This window comes from Leptonotus elevatus, chromosome 8 (genome assembly GCF_054856555.1).
Source record: "Leptonotus elevatus isolate MCC_2025b chromosome 8, RoL_Lele_1.0, whole genome shotgun sequence".
Lineage (NCBI taxonomy): Eukaryota > Metazoa > Chordata > Actinopteri > Syngnathiformes > Syngnathidae > Leptonotus > Leptonotus elevatus.
In genome coordinates this window covers 4,971,606-4,991,133 of record NC_141246.1, presented here as the reverse complement: position 1 = coordinate 4,991,133, position 19,528 = coordinate 4,971,606, and the positions used below count along the sequence as shown (strand labels likewise).

The window sequence follows — 19,528 nt, the reverse complement described above, 5'->3', positions numbered from 1 at the left end:
TAGTGAGGCCGCGAAAAGTGAACCACGTTATAGCGAGGGAACACTGTATATAATTTTTTTTTTTAGAGGGTGGAGGCAAATTGCGGGGAAAAAAACGGGCAAATTTGGCACTTTACACTTTTTTGTGCGAGAAAAAAAATCGTAAATTTGCCACTATAAAGTGGCAAATTTGCAAAAAAAATTCTCGCAATATTGCCCCCACCCTCTAAAAATATATTTATATGTGGCACTAATACGCTGTTGTAAGAATTATACAAAAAAAAAAAAAAAAATCATCACAGACTGATCCAGCGTCTGTCCTGTCTCCTGGTATCTCTTCCACACTCTTTACACCAACAAAAGTTTGTAAGTCGGATTATACAAAAACGAGAGATTTTGTTTTGATTCCAGTTTTGTCGCTAGGCTAGGCTAGGTACATTACATTAGGTTGGGGCCACTTCCCCTGGTGTACTGGCCTGTCTCCTGATATCTATTCCACACTCTTTGACACCACCAACTGTACAAAAACGAGTGATTGTGTCTTGTTTTGCAATTGGTTGGTCTTGCCAGCTCCTCTTGTGTGCTACAAGCCTGTTCCCTGAGATCTCTTACGCACTCTCGATGCCACCAATCAACAACAGCTTGTAAGTAGGTTTGTATGACAGGTTAGGCATTATTTTGGGAAACACAGCAAAACTTAAAGTTTTTAATTTCCTATCTTGGAGATTTCCAAGCTATTACTACACAGTTAAGAGATTCTATAGATGCGAGCGCTGGGTCTCTGTCAATCCACACATCTGTTTTTATATGAAAAGACCCCCAAGCTTTTCCATTATCCTCTCCATATCAAACTTGACCTCCAGAGAAAACCTGGTCTCGGAGGGGTCATGGCGGTCCAGACGATCGCCTCATCTTGCGCCGACGCCAACCCCCACCTGTGGACTGCTTATTGCTTTAGGATACAAGGCCCCCCCCCCCCCCCCCCCCTACACAACACTCCTATTTCCCCATTTCTCACCTACAATAGCATCTCCGGTCGGCATAATCTTTCTATTTCACGAGGCGCTTTCTCGGGGTTAGGGGGCTTGAAGATGGAGCAAGGATTTGTCACACAATTGATAGTTGCTGTGGCGCTTTCTGGTCAGCAACGCTTATCAGAGGTGGCGAGCGACAGTACAAAATGTGTGTGTGTGTGTGTGTGTTTTTTATCATTACAAAGCCTGTACAATCTTGCATCACTACATGTAAAACACTGCAAAATGACACAGGTTTGAAAGGACCATTTTGAAAGCTAATGAATCACTTTTAGTATTTTTTATTTTTTTTACTGGACTGTGATCAGTTCATTCAAGCCATTTGCAACACTTTAGATTGATCAATAATTCGTAAAAATTACACCCACACGTGTGGATTAACCTTGATGTATAGATTATTGGAAGATATAAAATTTTAAATACAAGACATTTTGAGCCCTTTATTTCACGAGTATAATATTTTATTCCCCAATAAAACCCTGACGTATATGATTTGACACATGCAGTGCATGGATAATCCCTTAGAGGGCAGTATCACCCATCTGATGGCTTTTCCAGCAACCTTGCAAGATCGCCTCAATTGAGAAAGGAGAGACACCTATACTTATTAACAGTGGGTAACGTTCTTTCAGATTTTTTGAAATACTAATATGTTTGATATATCAGTTGATTATGATATTTTTGACAGTTATAAATGTACGAATTTAAAGCATTGTGACCGGATGTATCAAAAGTCATATATATGGGGAAGTTGATTTTCAAAATTGTTTTGTTTGTTCAAAAGGATCAACAAATATTTACAAAAAACAGCATTTTTTCTCATATATTTCATGGTTCAGGCTTTATGGGGTTAAATTTGACAAAATGTGACTTACGAGGTTTCAGCCTAACACCAGCGATATTGAGCTAAATTTGTATATGAAACACACTATAATTCTGTTTCAATGTTAAAAAAAATATAAATAAAAAATCACAACTACTATGTAGTGACTATAACATATTTTACAAAGCCCTCTGTATAATAATACCCTCATTGATTTGGTTTAATTGATTAATCACCCTGCTCCAATAGTCATTTTTTTGTCTGCTAGCATTGATTCTTCGCCGCCATTGCTTAGGAAAATACAGTATGCAGTACACACTAGTGACCATAACACGAATATCTTTAGAGGTCATTTTTGATGGATCTGTTTGTTCTTTTTCCAAAATATCAGGGAAAGCTGCAGTGAAGGGACCCATGAGAGGGATAAAAACACATTGAATATTCATTAACCGGTACCAAGGTGTATACATGGCTCTCAACCATTGCTGTTTATGACTTAAGGACTTGTAGTAGTGACCCAAGTTGAACGCAGCGGCAGATAGCGAATTAACCTCTCGCCTCGGCGGCCTAGCCGTGCCCTACTAACAAGCAACCTGTCTACATACACCCTTCTCTCTCTCTCTCTAGTCTCTCTCTGTGTTTTAACACATAGCGTACTCGCACGTCCGTCCTCCTGTATCTTTTCGCCTTATTTCCTTCCTGTGACATCGTTTTTCATGTAGCACCCAAGCTGTGCGCCATTTGGGTCACGCACCCTGGCCGACCACGGCGTTATCAGATGTGAAACCGTCTCTTAACCTTCGCCCGGCAGCCTGGACAGTGCAGCAATAACAATGACAGTTAAGAAAAAAAAAAAATTCAAGGTGCTTAAAGGAGACATGTTATGCCATTGTTTTCACAATTTAGAACAGTCTCCAGCATCTTAACTTGCTGATAACATTTATTGTTCTTTGTACCATAGTATGTTCAAGGTTACTTTTGTTTATGACTTGTGTTTTTTATGTTTTGGATGGAAGATCATTCGTATGCTGTTTTACGCTTTCACGGTTTTGAGATTCCTCAATGATCCTTCATGGACCAACAGGTGCGTGTTTTTGCAGCAACCTGTGCAACACGGACAGTTCTTGGGACCGGTTCAAATTATACCATGAACACCGTCCACACTGTCCCATAAAAATTACAATTATACATTAGATAGATAGATGTGATATACAGTACATTGTATTTGCATAATAATTTTTTTTATTGCACATTGAAAACCATAATTGAAAAAATGACTACAAATGTAGAGGAATAATTGTATATGATAAAGTTTTTACTTAAATGTGATAGGATTTTTTTTCAATACACGTCGTTTACAAAATAATCTTGAATTTAGGGAAAATAATGAAATGTGAGGAATAGAATAGAATGCGTTTTCCTTCTTTTTGTCCCCGCTCGTACGCCGTACCATACTCATATCTGATTGGTCGGGCGTTCCGTGCTACATTCGCATCGTCTGGACAACGTTTAAAAGGTACTGCAGGACTTTTTCGCCAACTTTGTACTCAGCTGGCACTTAATACAAACGAATGTATGCGCCGTGCAGTGTCGTTCATGCGTTTTACTAGTAAACCAATGAACCTCGCTTTAAGTCTTGTAGTTGTACTCTATTCGATTAGCTGGTTAGCCGCAAATTAGCAAGCAAGCACAGTCCACAGGCATTGAATTTTACCCATTGTGTCTATTAGCACATAAATGATAATGTATGCACCGTTGAATGAACGCGGTATAGCAAGTTATGGCTAACACGTTTAGCTTTCGAAGAAGCTGGCATTTGTGTCTGGCAAGTGTAGCGGCCTCTTTTGTTAGCCTAGTAGCGGCTAACGGAAGAAGCAGCTAACGTGGCTAACCGAGAAAAGAAACCGAGCCCTGGTTAGCAAAAGTACTGGACAGTAAAGTAGCTTGTTTTAATAAAAATGTAATATCTTCATTCTGTTTTAAAGAATGTATTCGTCAATAATTTAATTGTAATAATTTGACCAATTAGTTTGAGTGAATACATAAAATGCAAAAGTAGTAACATGTTTTATTAGGTGAATTCGTCATTCAATTATTTAGAATTAAAGTGATACAAGATGTAATTATTAGTCTACAAATTACAATTGAAATACATTTTAAACAAATATTTTAGTTGTATTATTTGAATAATTTAATCTCTGGTTCTTTTTCTTCTTACTTTTTACAGTCAACCACCTAAATGAATGCTTTGTTCTCCAAGTGCCACCACGTTTTTACAAAAAATAAACAAAAATGGTGCACATGTGGTTTTAGAAATACATATTTAATATATATTTTTAAGCCATTTAAGGGTTAGAGGTTTATTAAATAACTCAACTTCTCACTTCACTTTCTTGGCATCATCAGTTAACCGGATGTTTTCCTCTGTTTTAATATTGTATTTCACATTTTAAATGTATTTTATTACCATTTGCGTACTTGTGCCACACTTTGAGAATCACTTGATTAACTAACCAATTATTTAATCATTTCAATTTACATACAGATTAAATATTGTATTTATGAAATAAATAATTCTAATCAACCCATAGTTTGTCTTCACCCGATTTAAGGCAACCCTTTCTCCTCATAGCTTCCTAACTCTGAACCAAGATGAGTCTCCGAAAGCAGACCCCCAGTGACTTCCTGAAGCAGATCATCGGCAGGCCGGTGGTGGTCAAGCTGAACTCGGGCGTCGATTACCGAGGTAACCTAAACTGTTCAACTTCCGTCACTGACTGCTTTTGATAAGTTGTGAACTAAATACATAAATAACTGTCATCCGTGCATACAGGTGTCCTGGCCTGCCTGGATGGTTACATGAACATCGCCATAGAGCAGACAGAGGAATATGTCAACGGGCAGCTCAAGAACAAATACGGTGATGCCTTTCTAAGAGGAAACAATGGTAAGAGACTCATTCTGTACCTATTTTTTTTCTCCTAGCAACATAACTGTTTGTTTGTTTTTTTGCATTAAAAACAACACAACGGGAATATATAAACTATAATTCAAGTAAATTGCATTATGAATAAACTACCTTTAAACGCACCATTTTTTGAGCATCTTATAGCTTGTACTGGATCATTTCATGCAAATTAATGCATCAAAGGACCACCAAAAAGGAAGTTGTGTAGCCAAGATGTTGCGCAATTAAACCCACAAACTCAACTGTATGTATGTTTGATTTCTCCACAGTTCTTTACATCAGCACACAGAAGAGGAAAGTCTAGTGATGCTCTTTTTTGGGGGGGGGGGGGGGGGCATTTTGGTTTGTTTCTTGTGGATGCTATGTTTGTTTGACGGCAATGCTTTGTAAATGTTGAGTTGTGATTAAATCCTGAGTTTTGAGTTATATCTTGAGTTTGGAATCTTGTTTTTATTATTGTTGGCTTTAGGAATTACCTTTAACAGCACAGGCAATATTTTAAGTAACGTTTAAACATTCTTGAAGGGGAACATTATGGAAAAGTGGCTTGAATTGCTTGCATACAAATAATAATGGGCCAGACTGATATGGATTTTTTTTAATGTTCAGTCCAATATTTGGCAAAATAAAATTCCGATAACCAATTAATCATCTGATTAATTTTAAAAAATCTAAAATGAATACAAAGCTTAATTTTTGGTTCCTTTAAGTTTACAACAATAAATGTATGAATTACAGGTAGAACATTAAAAAGAAAAATCTGGGGAAAAATCTTTTTTAGGGTGAATGTTTGTACGTCATAGTCTTACTTTAATTTCTTAAACAAAAAACAGTAAATTGCCAAAAAAGAAAGAAAAAAAGACCGGTTTTAAATAGTATTTTTTTGGGTGGTGCTCGTTGGTGTAAAAAGTTCAAGAACCACTTCCTTAGATGAAACGCCTTAATATCCCGTTGCCGGTGGCAACCTAATGAAGCAATCACTCAGTTCATCCCTGAAGCAAGCAATAAAAAGACTGACTACTGTTTTAACCACAAGGCTTCAGAGAAGGGATTAGAAGTTAATAATATTGTACTAATTGCTCTCAATGGCAGAAACTCATTATGGGATGACCTTTTGTATGGGGGGGGGGGGTCGAAAAGATATAACGAATAAGAACAAATAGGAGAGCTAAGCTAGCAGTCGCGTAGTCACATGCCTGTTCTATAGTGCCACATAGTGCGGCAGAAATCCGTCACTTAGACGGCCATTCAAAAATCCATTACTGCTTATAGTGCAATAGGAGCATGACTGCGGGACACATATAACATGTCAACTTCCACAAGCACTCATGTCGTGGCCAGGGTCAGTTGTTTACTCAACTGCAGAGAGGAGTGAGCATCTATTAAGCTGTGTTGATAGTGGACCCCGTGAACATCCACAAATAATTGATGCTTGTTCATAATTGACACAATTAGCAGGGGCGAATTGGTGAATTCACAAATGCCACACCGCGAATATGGGGGTACATCTGATTTCCCCCCCCCCCCCCCCCCCCCCAACGGTCAAGGGAATCTACAACAATCTCAATGATCTCATAAAAATCTGATCAATTAGTGTCAGTCCACTGAAGTCAAATAAACAACTCACTCAAAATAGACGCCCAGCCAACATTGTTAACAACATGGACATGAAAGGTTTAAAAGCTGAATACGTTTGAACTCGGTCGCTAACCAAAACAGCAGCACCGATTGAGTAAAGTGAGCTAATTTACAACGTGAGATGACACTAGTATTTACATGCTTCAGTGGGTGCTACTGTTTTGGTTAGCGACCGAGTGATAATAAATTGTCGTCCACAAAAATTACGCACCTTTCCTCAAATGACACTTTTTTTGCTTCACATCAGGAGAAACAAAAGAGGGATTGAACGTGGAACATCCATTTGAGCTCCTTTGCTAACCAAAACAGCAGCACCGATTGAGTAAAGTGAGCTCATTTACAACGTGAGATGACACTAGTATTTACATGCTTCAGTGGGTGCTACTGTTTTGGTTAGCAAAGGAGCTCAAATGGATGTTCCACGTTCAATCCCTCTTTTGTTTCTCCTCATGTGAAGCGAAAAAGTGTCATATTTGAGGAAAGGTGCATAATTTTTGTGGACGACAATTTATTGAGATAACACCATGCTGTATATTTGCGGTCGTTTTGTAGCACGGCCTAATTCATCTAAGACCTCTTTTATGTGATTCATTAGGTTGCACATGTTTTTTTTTTCCCCCCTTTATGTTTTTTTTCCTCCTTTTACAACCTGTACATGCGTACACTGGCCTCTTGGTAGGAGACAAAAGGCTGCCAAGGTCAGCAGGCTCAGCTTGACAACGAAGGACACATTATTGATCAAAACGTGCGGAGCTACAGCTGTAAAGAAAAAGTGCGGGGATAGAGGGGGGGAGGGAAGGGGGCTATACAGGAAGATGTAGGCATTGACTAATTGTGTACACACACACGCGCGCACACACACACACACACACACACACACACACACACACACACACACACACACACACACACGCACACACACACACACACACACACACACACACACACACACACACACACACACACACACACAGAAATGCATTGTGCAGTACACCGAGAGCCATAATGGCGCCCGGTGATAGTATGAAGCAAATATTTACACACTGGAGCTATAGCCGAGTGTGACCCCGCGGTGAACCCTTTTAATTAAAACATTGCGCGCACGTGATATGACATCATGTGGCAAAAAAAAAAAGACAAGCAACCATGCTTTACCACTTGTGTGCGTATATTGAACTTTATATGCAAATTTTGGTATTCTATGTGTCTTTAGAAAAATTAATACATTATTTTTACTAGTAGTTGGCAGTGGCAACATTGGGAAATATTGTATTTTATAATATTTAGGTTCCATCATTAGTTATCCATTTACTAGTGCTATAGCATAGTCTAGCTAACTATCTATCTGTGACAGTGTCAATCAAAAGTGAGCATAATTATGTTTGTGCTGGATGTCATTGGATTGTGTCCCTAATGTTTTCAGCCACTGCACAAAGGTGATCGATGGCGGCGAGAGGACAAAGGAGAGTGGTGTTAAGGTGGCCACTTTTGAAATTTGTGAGGGAAACGCAATGAAGGGGAGTCAAGGGTGACAGTACCACCATCTGTCCAAACCGCAGTACTACACCAAATAACGTGTGACTCAACGCAATCAGTGCTCGATGTCTGTTGCAAACCAAAACGGCAGCACCGAGTGAAGTATGTAAACAGTCTGTGTGGGGTTAACAGCAGCTGCAAATGAGTTATCTACGAGGTATTAAAGATGATTTTTAAAGTAATGTGGAGATTTAAAGTTCCCAAATTCAGAGTCACGTACCTTCCTACATCATCTCATTAAAACCATTTACAACTTCAAAATGTTCAGCTAATTCAAGAGATCTCGGGAACTATTTTCCCCACATCCTAATAATTTCAGTATTCTTTATTTTACAAGCCAAAATTCCCAAAATGAATGCAGAATTTTTTCTTCTTCCCATGTTTCAATTACTCCAGCTTATTCCAGTCTTCCAAGACAAAATTACCCCAAATAATGCAGTAATGTATAAATAATAATAAAATAATGTGCCCTGCGATTGGCTGGCAACCAGTACAGGGTGTACCCCGCCTACTGCCCGAAGCCAGCTGGGATAGGCTCCAGCAACCCCGTGACCCTTGTGAGGACAAGCGGTACAGAAAATGGATGGATGGATGGATGGTTATTTATTTATTTATTTTAAACTATTTCTGCACATTTCTCAACAGTTTAAAACCATTCCAACTTTAAAATGTTATAATAATTTACACTTCACATTTTCACATTAAAATTAAAGTGGAAGTCAACTTTAAACATTTCTTAACAATATGTTATATTTGACCTCACTAGTTTAAACATGACATTCTGATTAATATTACATTTGTGGAATATGAGTTATGCAGCAAGATCCAGCCGTTTTTACCCATCTCAGGGGGCGGCCATTTTGCCACTTGCAGTCAATTGAAGATAACATCAATGTTGCCTAGGCAACGACCAATCACAGCTCACCTGTTTTCTGAAGCTGCGCTGTGATTGGTTGTTAACAGAGACCTGAGCAACATTGATGTCATCTTCAGTCGACAGCAAGTGGCAAAATGGCCGCCCCCTTAGATGGATAAAAATGGCTGGATTTTGCTGCTTAAATATTCCGCTAACACATATGAACCAGAATACCGTATTCTACCATATTATTAAAAAAAAAAGAAAGAAAAGTTTTTGTGTTGTGTTTTGTCCATTTAAAACATTCCATTTTCAAAATGTTCCACATTTACTTTCCATATTCATGTTACTATTTGCTAGCCTAGCTACTGTTAGCATGTTAGCTTTTGAGCAATTCTCATTTGAATTTGTACAACCAACAAATTGCTTGTGTTTGTTGTGATTTTAATTGCGTGTGATAGCCTGAGCGTGTTCTTTATTTAGCCCGGAGGAAGGTCGACCTTCAGCAAAAATGCAACCTTCGCCCTTCTTAACGCGGGAGGGAGCTCGGCCCGCCACGCGTGCCAGCTTCCCCCGTGCCGCCTTGGCCATGCTCGCGGAGACGCAATGCAGATGGCGAGGGTCGGAGGGTGCGTGACCCGCGGGCGGCCTTCGGGGGGGCCCGAGAACAAACTATCCTAACCCTCGCTGCGCCTTCATATGTTGTTGGCTGGTTAGCACGAGGCGGGGCGGGACAAACAGGCAGGAGAACAACTGTTCCGTGCTCCCTGTGTGTTTCATAACAAATGGTCACAATAGAGAAACATTGTACAAACGTTTAGTCGGATATTGTACCGACATTTAGTATAAAAAGGTTTTGTAGAAATGTCAGAAAGCTGTGATAACAACATGAAACATGTTTATTTTCCATTGCCTCCCTATCAGGAGTAAATAATTGGACTTTATTTCAGTTTTATTGAGCACTTGTCCTGATTGTATTGCATGACGGGAGTGCTATAATGCTACCTAAAATCAATGTTTAAACTTGGGCCCGACCGGTTAATCGGCCGATTATTGCCCTTCCAACAACTGCCAAAACAATCGGCCAATTGGGCCAAATGGCAGATTATGATTATGTGAACGTACCATTTTGCTTGCGTGTCATGATTAGCAACTAGCAAGTGTGTAGCGTATGTTATTCTGTTGTCCCCCGAGTGACCTTTAAGCTGTTTAATGACATCCCAGTTGGAGTTAACTGTAAAACTATACACAACAATAAGAATAACACCCACTATATATTTAAATAGAAAACATGCTTTTTTTATTTTTTATTTTTATTTTTTAAACATCACTAGCCTAGCGCTAATGCTGAAAGCGGAGGGAGGATCCCATTCAAATGCTAACCAGAAGTTAGCATCAACTTCGGGAGTGTTTTTCCTTCAAATAACAAATCCACACACAAATGGTGTGGGAACACATACCCACAGGTAAGATAACACGACACAAAGGCGCAATTTTTTCCCAATGAGTAAAAAATTTGTTATTGTAATAAGAGTTTAATCGTAACTTTCTTCTGTACTCACATTAAGTGTGTACACCATGGATGCACTGCACCATACTGCCCCCTAGAGGCCAAAACGCACAGGAACAGTCAGTATTTGTTCTTACTGTTTTTTCAGTTGCTGTTATTTGGGTATATTCTATTCTTATTTCACGTTCTTATTTTTATTTTGTCTTTGTCCTTTCGAGTTATATTTATTTAATAAAGGATTTAAAGCATTTATTTTCTCAAAATTCAAGGATGCAAACATCAACATTAATCGGTAATCGGCATTTTTTTTCCTGCCAAAAATCAGTATCGGCATCGGCCTAGAAAAATGCATATCGGTCGGGCCCTCGTTTTAACAGGGCTTTTTTTCTTCTTCTTTTTTTGTGCTTGCTAATGGCTACTTGTGCTCTCATCCAGGTTGGCCTGCAATCTGTTTGAAACACAAACTAGGCCAGCACTCAAGCAATTAGCCTCCATTACTCTGGCACACCAATTGCCAATTTTTCTGCGGTGCGAGGTAATCCGCGGCGCGTCTGTTAAGCACCCAAAACTAATATGTTTATACGGTGAAGAAAAAAAGAATAATTTGTTGTGGTTTTTAGTGCCAGACTAAATGGCGCAAGTGGCTGCTGTGTCACTGTGCATGAAATGTAGAGGAAGTAGAAATTGTGTGCATCATAATAGAAATACACTAAAGCTGTCAAAATTAATCGGCAAGCAATCGAATATCAAATTAAATAATCGAGCAATCATTTGGAGGCATTTTTATTTTTTTTAAATTGCCCAAATCCTCTGATTTCAGCATATCAACAGTAATTGTTCACTGACTACTACTTCTGTAGTCCTTAATAAAAGAGTGTTTAATCAAAATAAGACTTTTGAAAACATCTCTTTTTACTTTGGGAAACAATGATCGAACCGGTAACATAGTACAACATCAATCTCCCCCTTTTTTAAATCACTATACAAATACGAAGTACGAAATAACCACCAATCACTGGTTAATAAACAGTAATCAAGTAAAAAATGATTTTGTAATACACTTTTATGCTAAATTAGATGAATCCGATTAGTCGATTGAATAATCGATAGATTAATCGATTCTAAAAAAAATATTCGATAGTCACAGCACCACAATACACCACGCAAGAAAAGTTCACACACTGGTGAAAATCGGAGCTATAGAGGCCATATACCACAGGTGTCAAACTCAAGGTCTGGGGGACTCGGTCTGGACTGCCGCGTCATTTTATGTGGCCCGCAACAGCAAATCATCTTCATGTTTCTTGCTTAATAAGCACAATTGCAAATTGTCTGCACTTTTAATTCACTCCCAGTCATTTTCACTGAAGCAACCCCCTTCACTCCGGGCTGTTTTACTGGATATTGGCTGATTTTTGCAAGGCCCACAGAATATTGTGTTCTGTTGCTGTTAAAACATGGAACCTACCAAAAGAAAAATTTGAGTCTTTTCTTTCATCGGGATTAAAAGTACATTTGTATCTGTTTCCGTTTTGCAGCAATTAGCATTAGAATACAGCTAAATGTCATCATTATTCAAAAAACTGTTGAAAACGCTGGGGAAAAGAGCTTGTCTTATACTCTGCTGCCACCCGCTGACCGTTTCTTCTAATAACTACCATTGCTTTAAGTGACCTATTCAGGTCTGAGACTGTATCAAAGCCTTCTGTATGCTCTAGCATAAAAAAAACACACATAAAAAAACGTATAAATACATTTTTGGGACCATGGGAATATCTAAAATTGTTGAACATTTTGATGTTTCAACTTAAGATCCAGCATTTCATTCTCATTTGTTGTATTTGTCAACTTGACAGTAAGTAAACTTCAACGAGGAGTACCAAATAAACGGTTTGAGACTTCTCATTTGTAGAAATGTGTGAATCTTCTTTATATGAAATAAGTTGTTTTGTATGGTCTCTCTAGTTAATGGGATTTCACCCATCCTGGGCTCCGGAACGTAACCTCCATGATAAATGGGGCTTTGCTGTACTGTACCATATTAAAGTGACTACTGGACAAAACACCGGATGATTCACAAGGTCAGACTGGAGACTTACAACCGCATACGTGTACCGACTGGATGTGGGCCAATGTGTGTGTGTGTGGCATCATGTATTATGACCATTTGTGTGTGACAATATATTAGGATGCAAACAGCCTGTTAAATTCAATGACACACACGCGCACGCGCACACTACCCCTCCCCCTCCGAGTGTGTTACTTTGACACTTTTAACAAGCGGCACACGGGAGAGTGCAGAGAAAGTGCTCTCCAGGTGACATACGCACACACACTTCACACAATGAGTTTCTTATTTATTTATTTATTTTGGGGGCGGTAAAAGACACTTTTGGGGGTGGGTATTGACATTTGAAGGCTTTTATGTTTACATGCACCGTTCAATGTCATATTTTATGTAGTTATGATATGACGGCATCATACATATTTTTGTAGCTAGTATTATTATTCAATGTTTTTTTAAACACACGTGTTCTTATGTCAGGACAGTCCGGTTTTTATTTTTATATTTTTCGGTCCACATACATTTTTAGTAACGACAATGAGGATTATCATAATTTTTTAGACACATAGCACTCTCATCTTATATTTATTTATCTAATTAATATTGTTTCAAGGGCTACATGAACTTTTTCGTCATTATTTTTGCAAAAGTTTTTAGACACTTTCATTTAGTATTTTGCCTCATTTTTAGAGCTAAATATTGTCATCATTTCTATAGTTATTATTATTACTGTATTACTATTACCATTAACAATATAATAATAATATTAATAATAATAGTGCTCTTAAGCCAGATCTAATATTTTATTTACTTAGTCCCTGTTTTCTACCAATATTTTAAAAATACATTTTGAATAATTAATTATATATATTTTTCACTATTTTACCACATATGTGTAACCATGACAAAACAAACTCACTTTTGTTTTTACATGCACATAATTATTTTGTTTGTTAAAACCTCTGTAATGTTCTCTACATTTTCAACACCGACCCTCTTGCGCCATCTAGCGGCCAACGTTGTGCGTTGCAACACTTCCTTCCCATCCACATCCTTTAGAAGTGAGGCCTCTTGAATCCTCCTGCTACTTGACCTGGATTTGTTCCATTTTGCACATTGTCACCAAACAGCAACGAGACACCCGGAGATGCCAAATTCCCGTCAGCGCCTCCCCGCAGCTATTCCCATCCAGCCACCATCCAGACCCCGAAAATAATAATAATAATAAAAAGCGGGTCCCCTTTTTATGAGACGGGCTCGTTTGAAGCTGCTGGGAAATGAAAAATTTAAAAGACCTGGCTGCTTCAATGCCTCTGCCATGAATAATTAAGAAATGCGCATTCCCCGATAATGGAGAAGGGGGATTTTAAAACGTGAGGATGTAAATTCATTGAGGAGGCACGTATATTTATCTGCGTGGCCATGTGTGTTAGGTTGCTTGTCTGAAGACTGTAAAACAATCACCACCAGTTTGTCTCCGTGTTAAACTTATCGAGGATGAAAACGCAAGAACGATTTTTTATTCAAATAAATTGAAACGGGACAGAGGAATTTTAGTTACTCAACCGTAGGGAGATCCATTTTTTGGTCGTGGAATTTTTGTAGCCAATTTGCCGTTTTTGTACTCAAAAGTATTACTTGAGGCATCTTGGCGTCAAGGAACTACGTTGAAGTGAATTGAGAGTTTCATTGAGACAAAAAAAGACAAAAATAGCCTCTTGCCGCCATCTATAAGCCATTCCAATCGTCGCTATAAGTTCCGCATGCTCGCTGTGTAAATGATGAAGATATAGCACGTGACGTGGTGCCGTCCCCACACGCACACTCTACTGGGCCACATAAAAATCCTCTTTAAGGATGAGTTCTGGCCGGCCGGCTTTATTCGCCTTCCCCTCGCGCACTCGTGAATCACGAGTCTTCGTAGTGACTCACCAACGTCTCTGCTCCTCAACTGTAAAGTCCGCCGACAGCTTTACGAGCATTTCGTTGTGTGTTTGCGTGCGTGTGTGAGCTTCTGGGGCCCGAAGAGAAGCGAAAGCTCAGGAGTTTTAAATCAGGACAATGTGCTTTTTGTGTCGCTGCGCTGATGCTCTGACCACATTTTTCCTCTTCTGTGTCCTTCTCTACTTTGCCTTCTTAAGTGTCCCGCCATGTACAACTTTGCGCTCGACTTATTAGGGCTGAACAATTATTCAAATTAATATGTAACCATTACCAATAAGAGCAAATCTGATATTGTTTTTTTGGAATATGGAAGAATTTATTGCTTCTGTTTGATTATTTTTCAAATTGTGCTGCCCTACTAGTTACTCTCCTCCTTCCACGTCTCATCTCTCCTCATGTACCCTTTCCTCCATCTTTTTTTAACATGCCCCTTTTTCCTTACGCTCCTCTTTAATCCCTTCTTTTGTGACACTCCTTCCTTCCTTCCATCTTCCTGTAATCTTCCTTCTCATATCTCTTCTTTATGTCCCTAAATTACCTCATTTTCCTACAATCCCTCCTGATCCTCATACAGTCGTGCTAAAAGATATTAGTGACCTGACTCCCATATGAACTTACTGTCACTAAACACAAAACAAAAACGGAAACTTAAAAGCGAATTTAAAAACAGCCTAGCTTTGCCAAGTCCGCTTAGCTTAATGCTAACAAACAATGCAAAACCCTATTGACATGCTAACGTTAGCATCGCTAGTCACGGTTTTAGAACCAACGCCTACCTAGACACAAACATAGCAACACGTTCAGACAGATAATATAATAATTCTCACAGGCACATGTTATTTATCCTTTATGAAAAAAAAAAGACTAATATTACAGTTTCTGACTGAGTCACTTACATTTGTAGAAGCAGCCAGGCTCTTCTTCATTTGTGTCTGCATGTGTCTGTGTACAGTATTATACTGCCACCTGGTGGCCAACGAGGACACCACAATAAAGTTACAAAGTATTACCCCAAGTAAATTAATATTGAGTGAGATTTTTACTTTCCTTACACCTTTCCTCACTCCTTAACCATCTCTCTCTTTATATCCTTCCTCTCCCCTTTCCCTTACACCTGTCTTTGCATCCTTCCTTTTCTTTTTTTCTTCTTCACATGCCCCTTCTTTCCTTAACCTCCTTCTGGTTCAACCGTATCCTCCCCCTTTTCACTTTTTCTCTCTCCACACCCTCCTTTACGTCCCTCTTTTCTCCATTCCTTTACATCATTCCTCTCCCACATTTCTTATTTATCCCCCTTTTCCTCGCACCTCCTTCTCTTGCTTTCTGACCCCCCTTTCTCTTTACCTCCTGTGACTGTCTCCTTGTATGGTTGCTCAGTCCTCTTTTGGATTGCTCTTATCTTATCCTCTTTGGCGTTCTTTCTCTGTCTATCTATCTATCGCTCCTCCTTCTCCTAGTCGCCCTCTGTCACTCTCACAGTCCCAAAATAAAACGGCAGCCCCCCCCCCCCCCCCCAAGTGCTCGATCAAGGCCAGGCGAGTTGGCAGCCCTCCTGGCAATGTTTACTCTGCAGCGCCCCCTGCCTCTAAATGAGCATATCTGCAACTACGCTAAGACAATGAAGCTCAGCCCCCCCCCCCCAGTTATAACATTATAAGAATATTATAATATTAAAAGCATATATCAATTATATCTGCACATTTTAATGTCATAATATCAACATTGGAAAAGAGTGTTTAAATGTTTCTGATCAACACTGCCTGCTGAGTTCGTAAGAAATTATTTCCGTGTCCATTATTTCCAAGAGGGGAAAACAATTGAGTTGAACTTTCAGCTCGTGTGCCCGCACTCTGATGAATAATGGCTTCATTTTCTCAAAATACAATAAACACACCGCCATGTCAAGTAAAGTGAGGGCCCAGAGCCTTTTTGCCACCCGCCCCTGACTCAATCTCTCGACACGTATCGCTGCATCAATCACAAATCACTGATCGCCCCGCAATAGCAAATTATTTTCCCCTTTAACTGCCACAAAGACATGTTTTTACATATGTTTTTTTTTTGTAGGGCTGTGATGAATGGAGTGGAGTGCGTTTGGGCACCACTAGGGGTCAGGCTGATACCAAATATCATCAAATACTGCAGCACTTCAATGTGCACTGTGACAGAAAATATCTCCATTAAAGCTCACAATATTTTTATAATTTAGTATAATAATATATTAGGAAGCAACAATAAAATGTTGTTTTAAAGATTGGAGAAGTAAGTAAATCGTTTTGCAGTCCATAAAAGTGCAGTGTGAAATAGATACATAATCAGTACAATTATCATTACAGTCGTTGTGTTTAGATTTGTTATTCTTTTTTCAACAAAAAGCAACAATATTTAATTTGTTTAAAAAATAAAACTTTTTCATTATTACAAAGGTCATTGTAAGTAAAGAAATCTTCTCCAAACATCTTTTTAACTACATTTTAGCCCAAAATATTTCTCAGATGTTTAGAATCAAAAATGATAAATGGTGCTTTTACAAGCAGCACAATTCATTTGATTAAGATGTCTATTTAAAAAAAATAAAAATAATTCTACAGTATGAACAATTTAATAATAAATTATTATTATTTCTTTCTAAACAGGTGTTTTGAAAGATGAAAAAAGTCAAAAAATATATAAACACCCCCCACCCCCCCTATATTCAATTTTTTTTTGATTTCATTTTCCTCCGAACCTAAACATTAGACACAGCAGCAAACAATTTGTTTGACTTATTCAAAATGTTGATTTAAATGAAACATGCAAGTTCTTCATCCCACACTCATTGAGCGCGGACATTTTACATCACATTTGATCGAAAAGCTTTACTAACCACATCAAGAAAATAGAAATATCAACAGTCATAGCATAATAATCATACTGAGTGTTGTTTTGAATAATTATTCTAACCACAATACTGTCAGCCATTAAAAAAAAAAGAACTTACTTGACTGAGTGGCAGTGAATTTAATGCATTTTGACTGATCATTCTACGCCCACAGAATCTTGTGTTTTATGATTACGTAAACACAGAAACTACCAAATGAAAGATTAGACTCTTCTTTCATCACAAAAAAGTTCTACCTTTTTATTTTATTTTATTTTGTTTTAATTTTATTATATTATTAATTTTATTTTATTTCTATAATTTTTTCAATAGAACATGGTTTTGGTTTCACCTGTTTTGGCCCCCCAAAAAATACAGAAAACAAGCTTGCGTGCATGTGTATTGTGTGTGTGTGTGTCCGTGTGCACATGCGTACTATTTTGTCATCACATTTCTACTTGTAAATTTCAATAATATCCTTTGTGTGTGTAGACGTAATGAGACAAACACTTGGATCAGTCACAGCTGGTTGTAACGGTCTCATTTCCAAAGATCCAATAAGCTCAAAGAGTTAAACTTAATACTGATTTTTTTTTTTACCTTTATTTTGTTTTACTTCTTATATTTTGTATTTGACTGTTTTTCTCTGTGTGATCAATTTGACCTGTGAAGCAATTTGTGACCTTTCGTCCGTGAAAGGTTACTTACCGTATCTCTCTAAAAAAAGCACATTATTATTATTATACACTGTATATACATGAGGGCGCCTTTTCACCATTCAGGAGCTATTTCAGGTACGGCCCACGGGCCAGAGGTTGCCTAACACCGGAAGTGACACTTTCCAGTGCGCTAACAAAGCCCCCTTTGTGGTTCACACACACAAGATGGTCTCCACTCGTTTTTTCACTGGCAGCCGGCTAACAGTGTTGTTGCTTAATGGCCGTGCAGGTAGATCGGCCCCTCTGGGCCAAAACACATTAACCTATTTGGAGGGCGTGAATTCGTGATGGTGTTATTAGCAGAACACTCGGAGCATCTCCAGCTTGTATGCTCAGCGACGCGTGTGAAGGATCTTCGCACGATCTGTCGTCGCCCCCCCAAAAAAAGAAAAAAGGAAAAAAAAAAGAAGCTCTATCTGCCTTTTTTTCTGGCAAACAGAGCCGCGGTTCAACTTCATTTTGCAAGCTCGGAAACTAAAGGAGGAGGGAGAAGGAGGGGTGGGCGGCAATTAAGCTGATGCCGTCCAACAACTCCATCCAATTAGCCAATTAAGGCTAATTACAGTTTTAGCGTTTGGCACTTCCCATAATGAGCCATTTATCACAAGGCTTATTCTGCAGAGGACACCCGGCACAAGAGAAAAAAAAGGAAGCGGCAAACTCCCACCTTTGGCGTCCTTCAAATGCCGCCTTAAAAGTGATCCAGCGATGGGGTAACATTTTTAAATTTTGGCTTGAGATGATATTTTAGGTCGGAATCATGAGATTTTTTAAATTAGGAACAGGTAAGCTAAGTTTTGTTGTTGTTGGTTTTTTAACTTTTGGATCAAATTTCTGTTGAAATCTGTTGAAATTGAAAGTTTTTTTTGACAATTAGGCCAATTTAGTTTACTGAAAATGTCAAAAAAGAAAGTTTAGGTCTAAATTTCTAGGTTTGTACATTTGGAATAAATATTGGTTGAAATTTTAATTCAGACTTCTGAATTACTGACTTTTGGACCAAAGTTTTACATGAAAAAATAGAATCACATTTCTGATGGAATTTTAACTCCATCAGTTTTTAACTTTTGGACTCAATTTTAGCCACACACGCGCACTCACACACACTCAAAATGTGGAGGTCAGAATTTCAAGCGTTAGAAACAAAAATAAAAGAAAATAAAAAAATGGGCACACAATTTTTTCTTTTCTATGAGGACTAAATTTGTCTCAACATTTTTTATTCAAAATTCCACGTTTTTACTTTTAACTTGTAGACCACATTTTGCCTGGAGGCAAGATGGTGGTCAGTTTAAAAATTCTTTGGTCTTTTAGACCAAATTTTGATTCAGAAATCCAACTTATTCAAAACTCAAAAAGTTTCATAAAAATTTGTGGTCCACATGTTTTGTGTTTCGAGTTTTGTTCCCAAAACCTGGCAACTATGTGAGCACATTTTTGTAGAAAGTTGTCAGTCAACATTCCAAGTAGTTCAACTTTTGGACCGTGGACACGAGAGTCAATAGTCACAATAGTCACAATAGTCACAGTGGCGACCGCGGGGTCAACTTCCGGCACCCCAATTGTACTTTGGAGCATGAAGTACCTGGAGTCCTC

The 19,528-nt window shown here is 38.5% G+C and overlaps 2 protein-coding genes across 2 annotated transcripts in view; one reads left to right on the top strand and one right to left on the bottom strand.

Annotated features, from left to right (window-relative positions):
- LOC147169334 (uncharacterized) overlaps window positions 1–19,528 on the bottom strand; it is a 126,793-nt gene that overhangs the window by 16,000 nt on the left and 91,265 nt on the right. The window lies entirely within an intron of this gene.
- On the top strand, window positions 3,280–5,238 carry lsm6 (LSM6 homolog, U6 small nuclear RNA and mRNA degradation associated). Its single transcript, XM_086083093.1, has 4 exons — window positions 3,280–3,352; window positions 4,469–4,582; window positions 4,670–4,783; window positions 5,074–5,238. Exons 2-4 carry the CDS (start codon window positions 4,489–4,491, stop codon window positions 5,106–5,108), a joined length of 243 nt encoding a protein of 80 aa, XP_085939219.1. The 5' UTR covers window positions 3,280–3,352; window positions 4,469–4,488; the 3' UTR covers window positions 5,109–5,238.

Bases quoted from the DNA above. Each gene is read 5' to 3' on its own strand.
- lsm6 (XM_086083093.1), top strand. From the start codon at position 4,489: ATGAGTCTCCGAAAGCAGACCCCCAGTGACTTCCTGAAGCAGATCATC. The intron at 4,583-4,669 runs GTAACCTAAACT...CCGTGCATACAG, and splicing joins CTCGGGCGTCGATTACCGAG to GTGTCCTGGCCTGCCTGGAT. The intron at 4,784-5,073 runs GTAAGAGACTCA...ATTTCTCCACAG, and splicing joins CTTTCTAAGAGGAAACAATG to TTCTTTACATCAGCACACAG.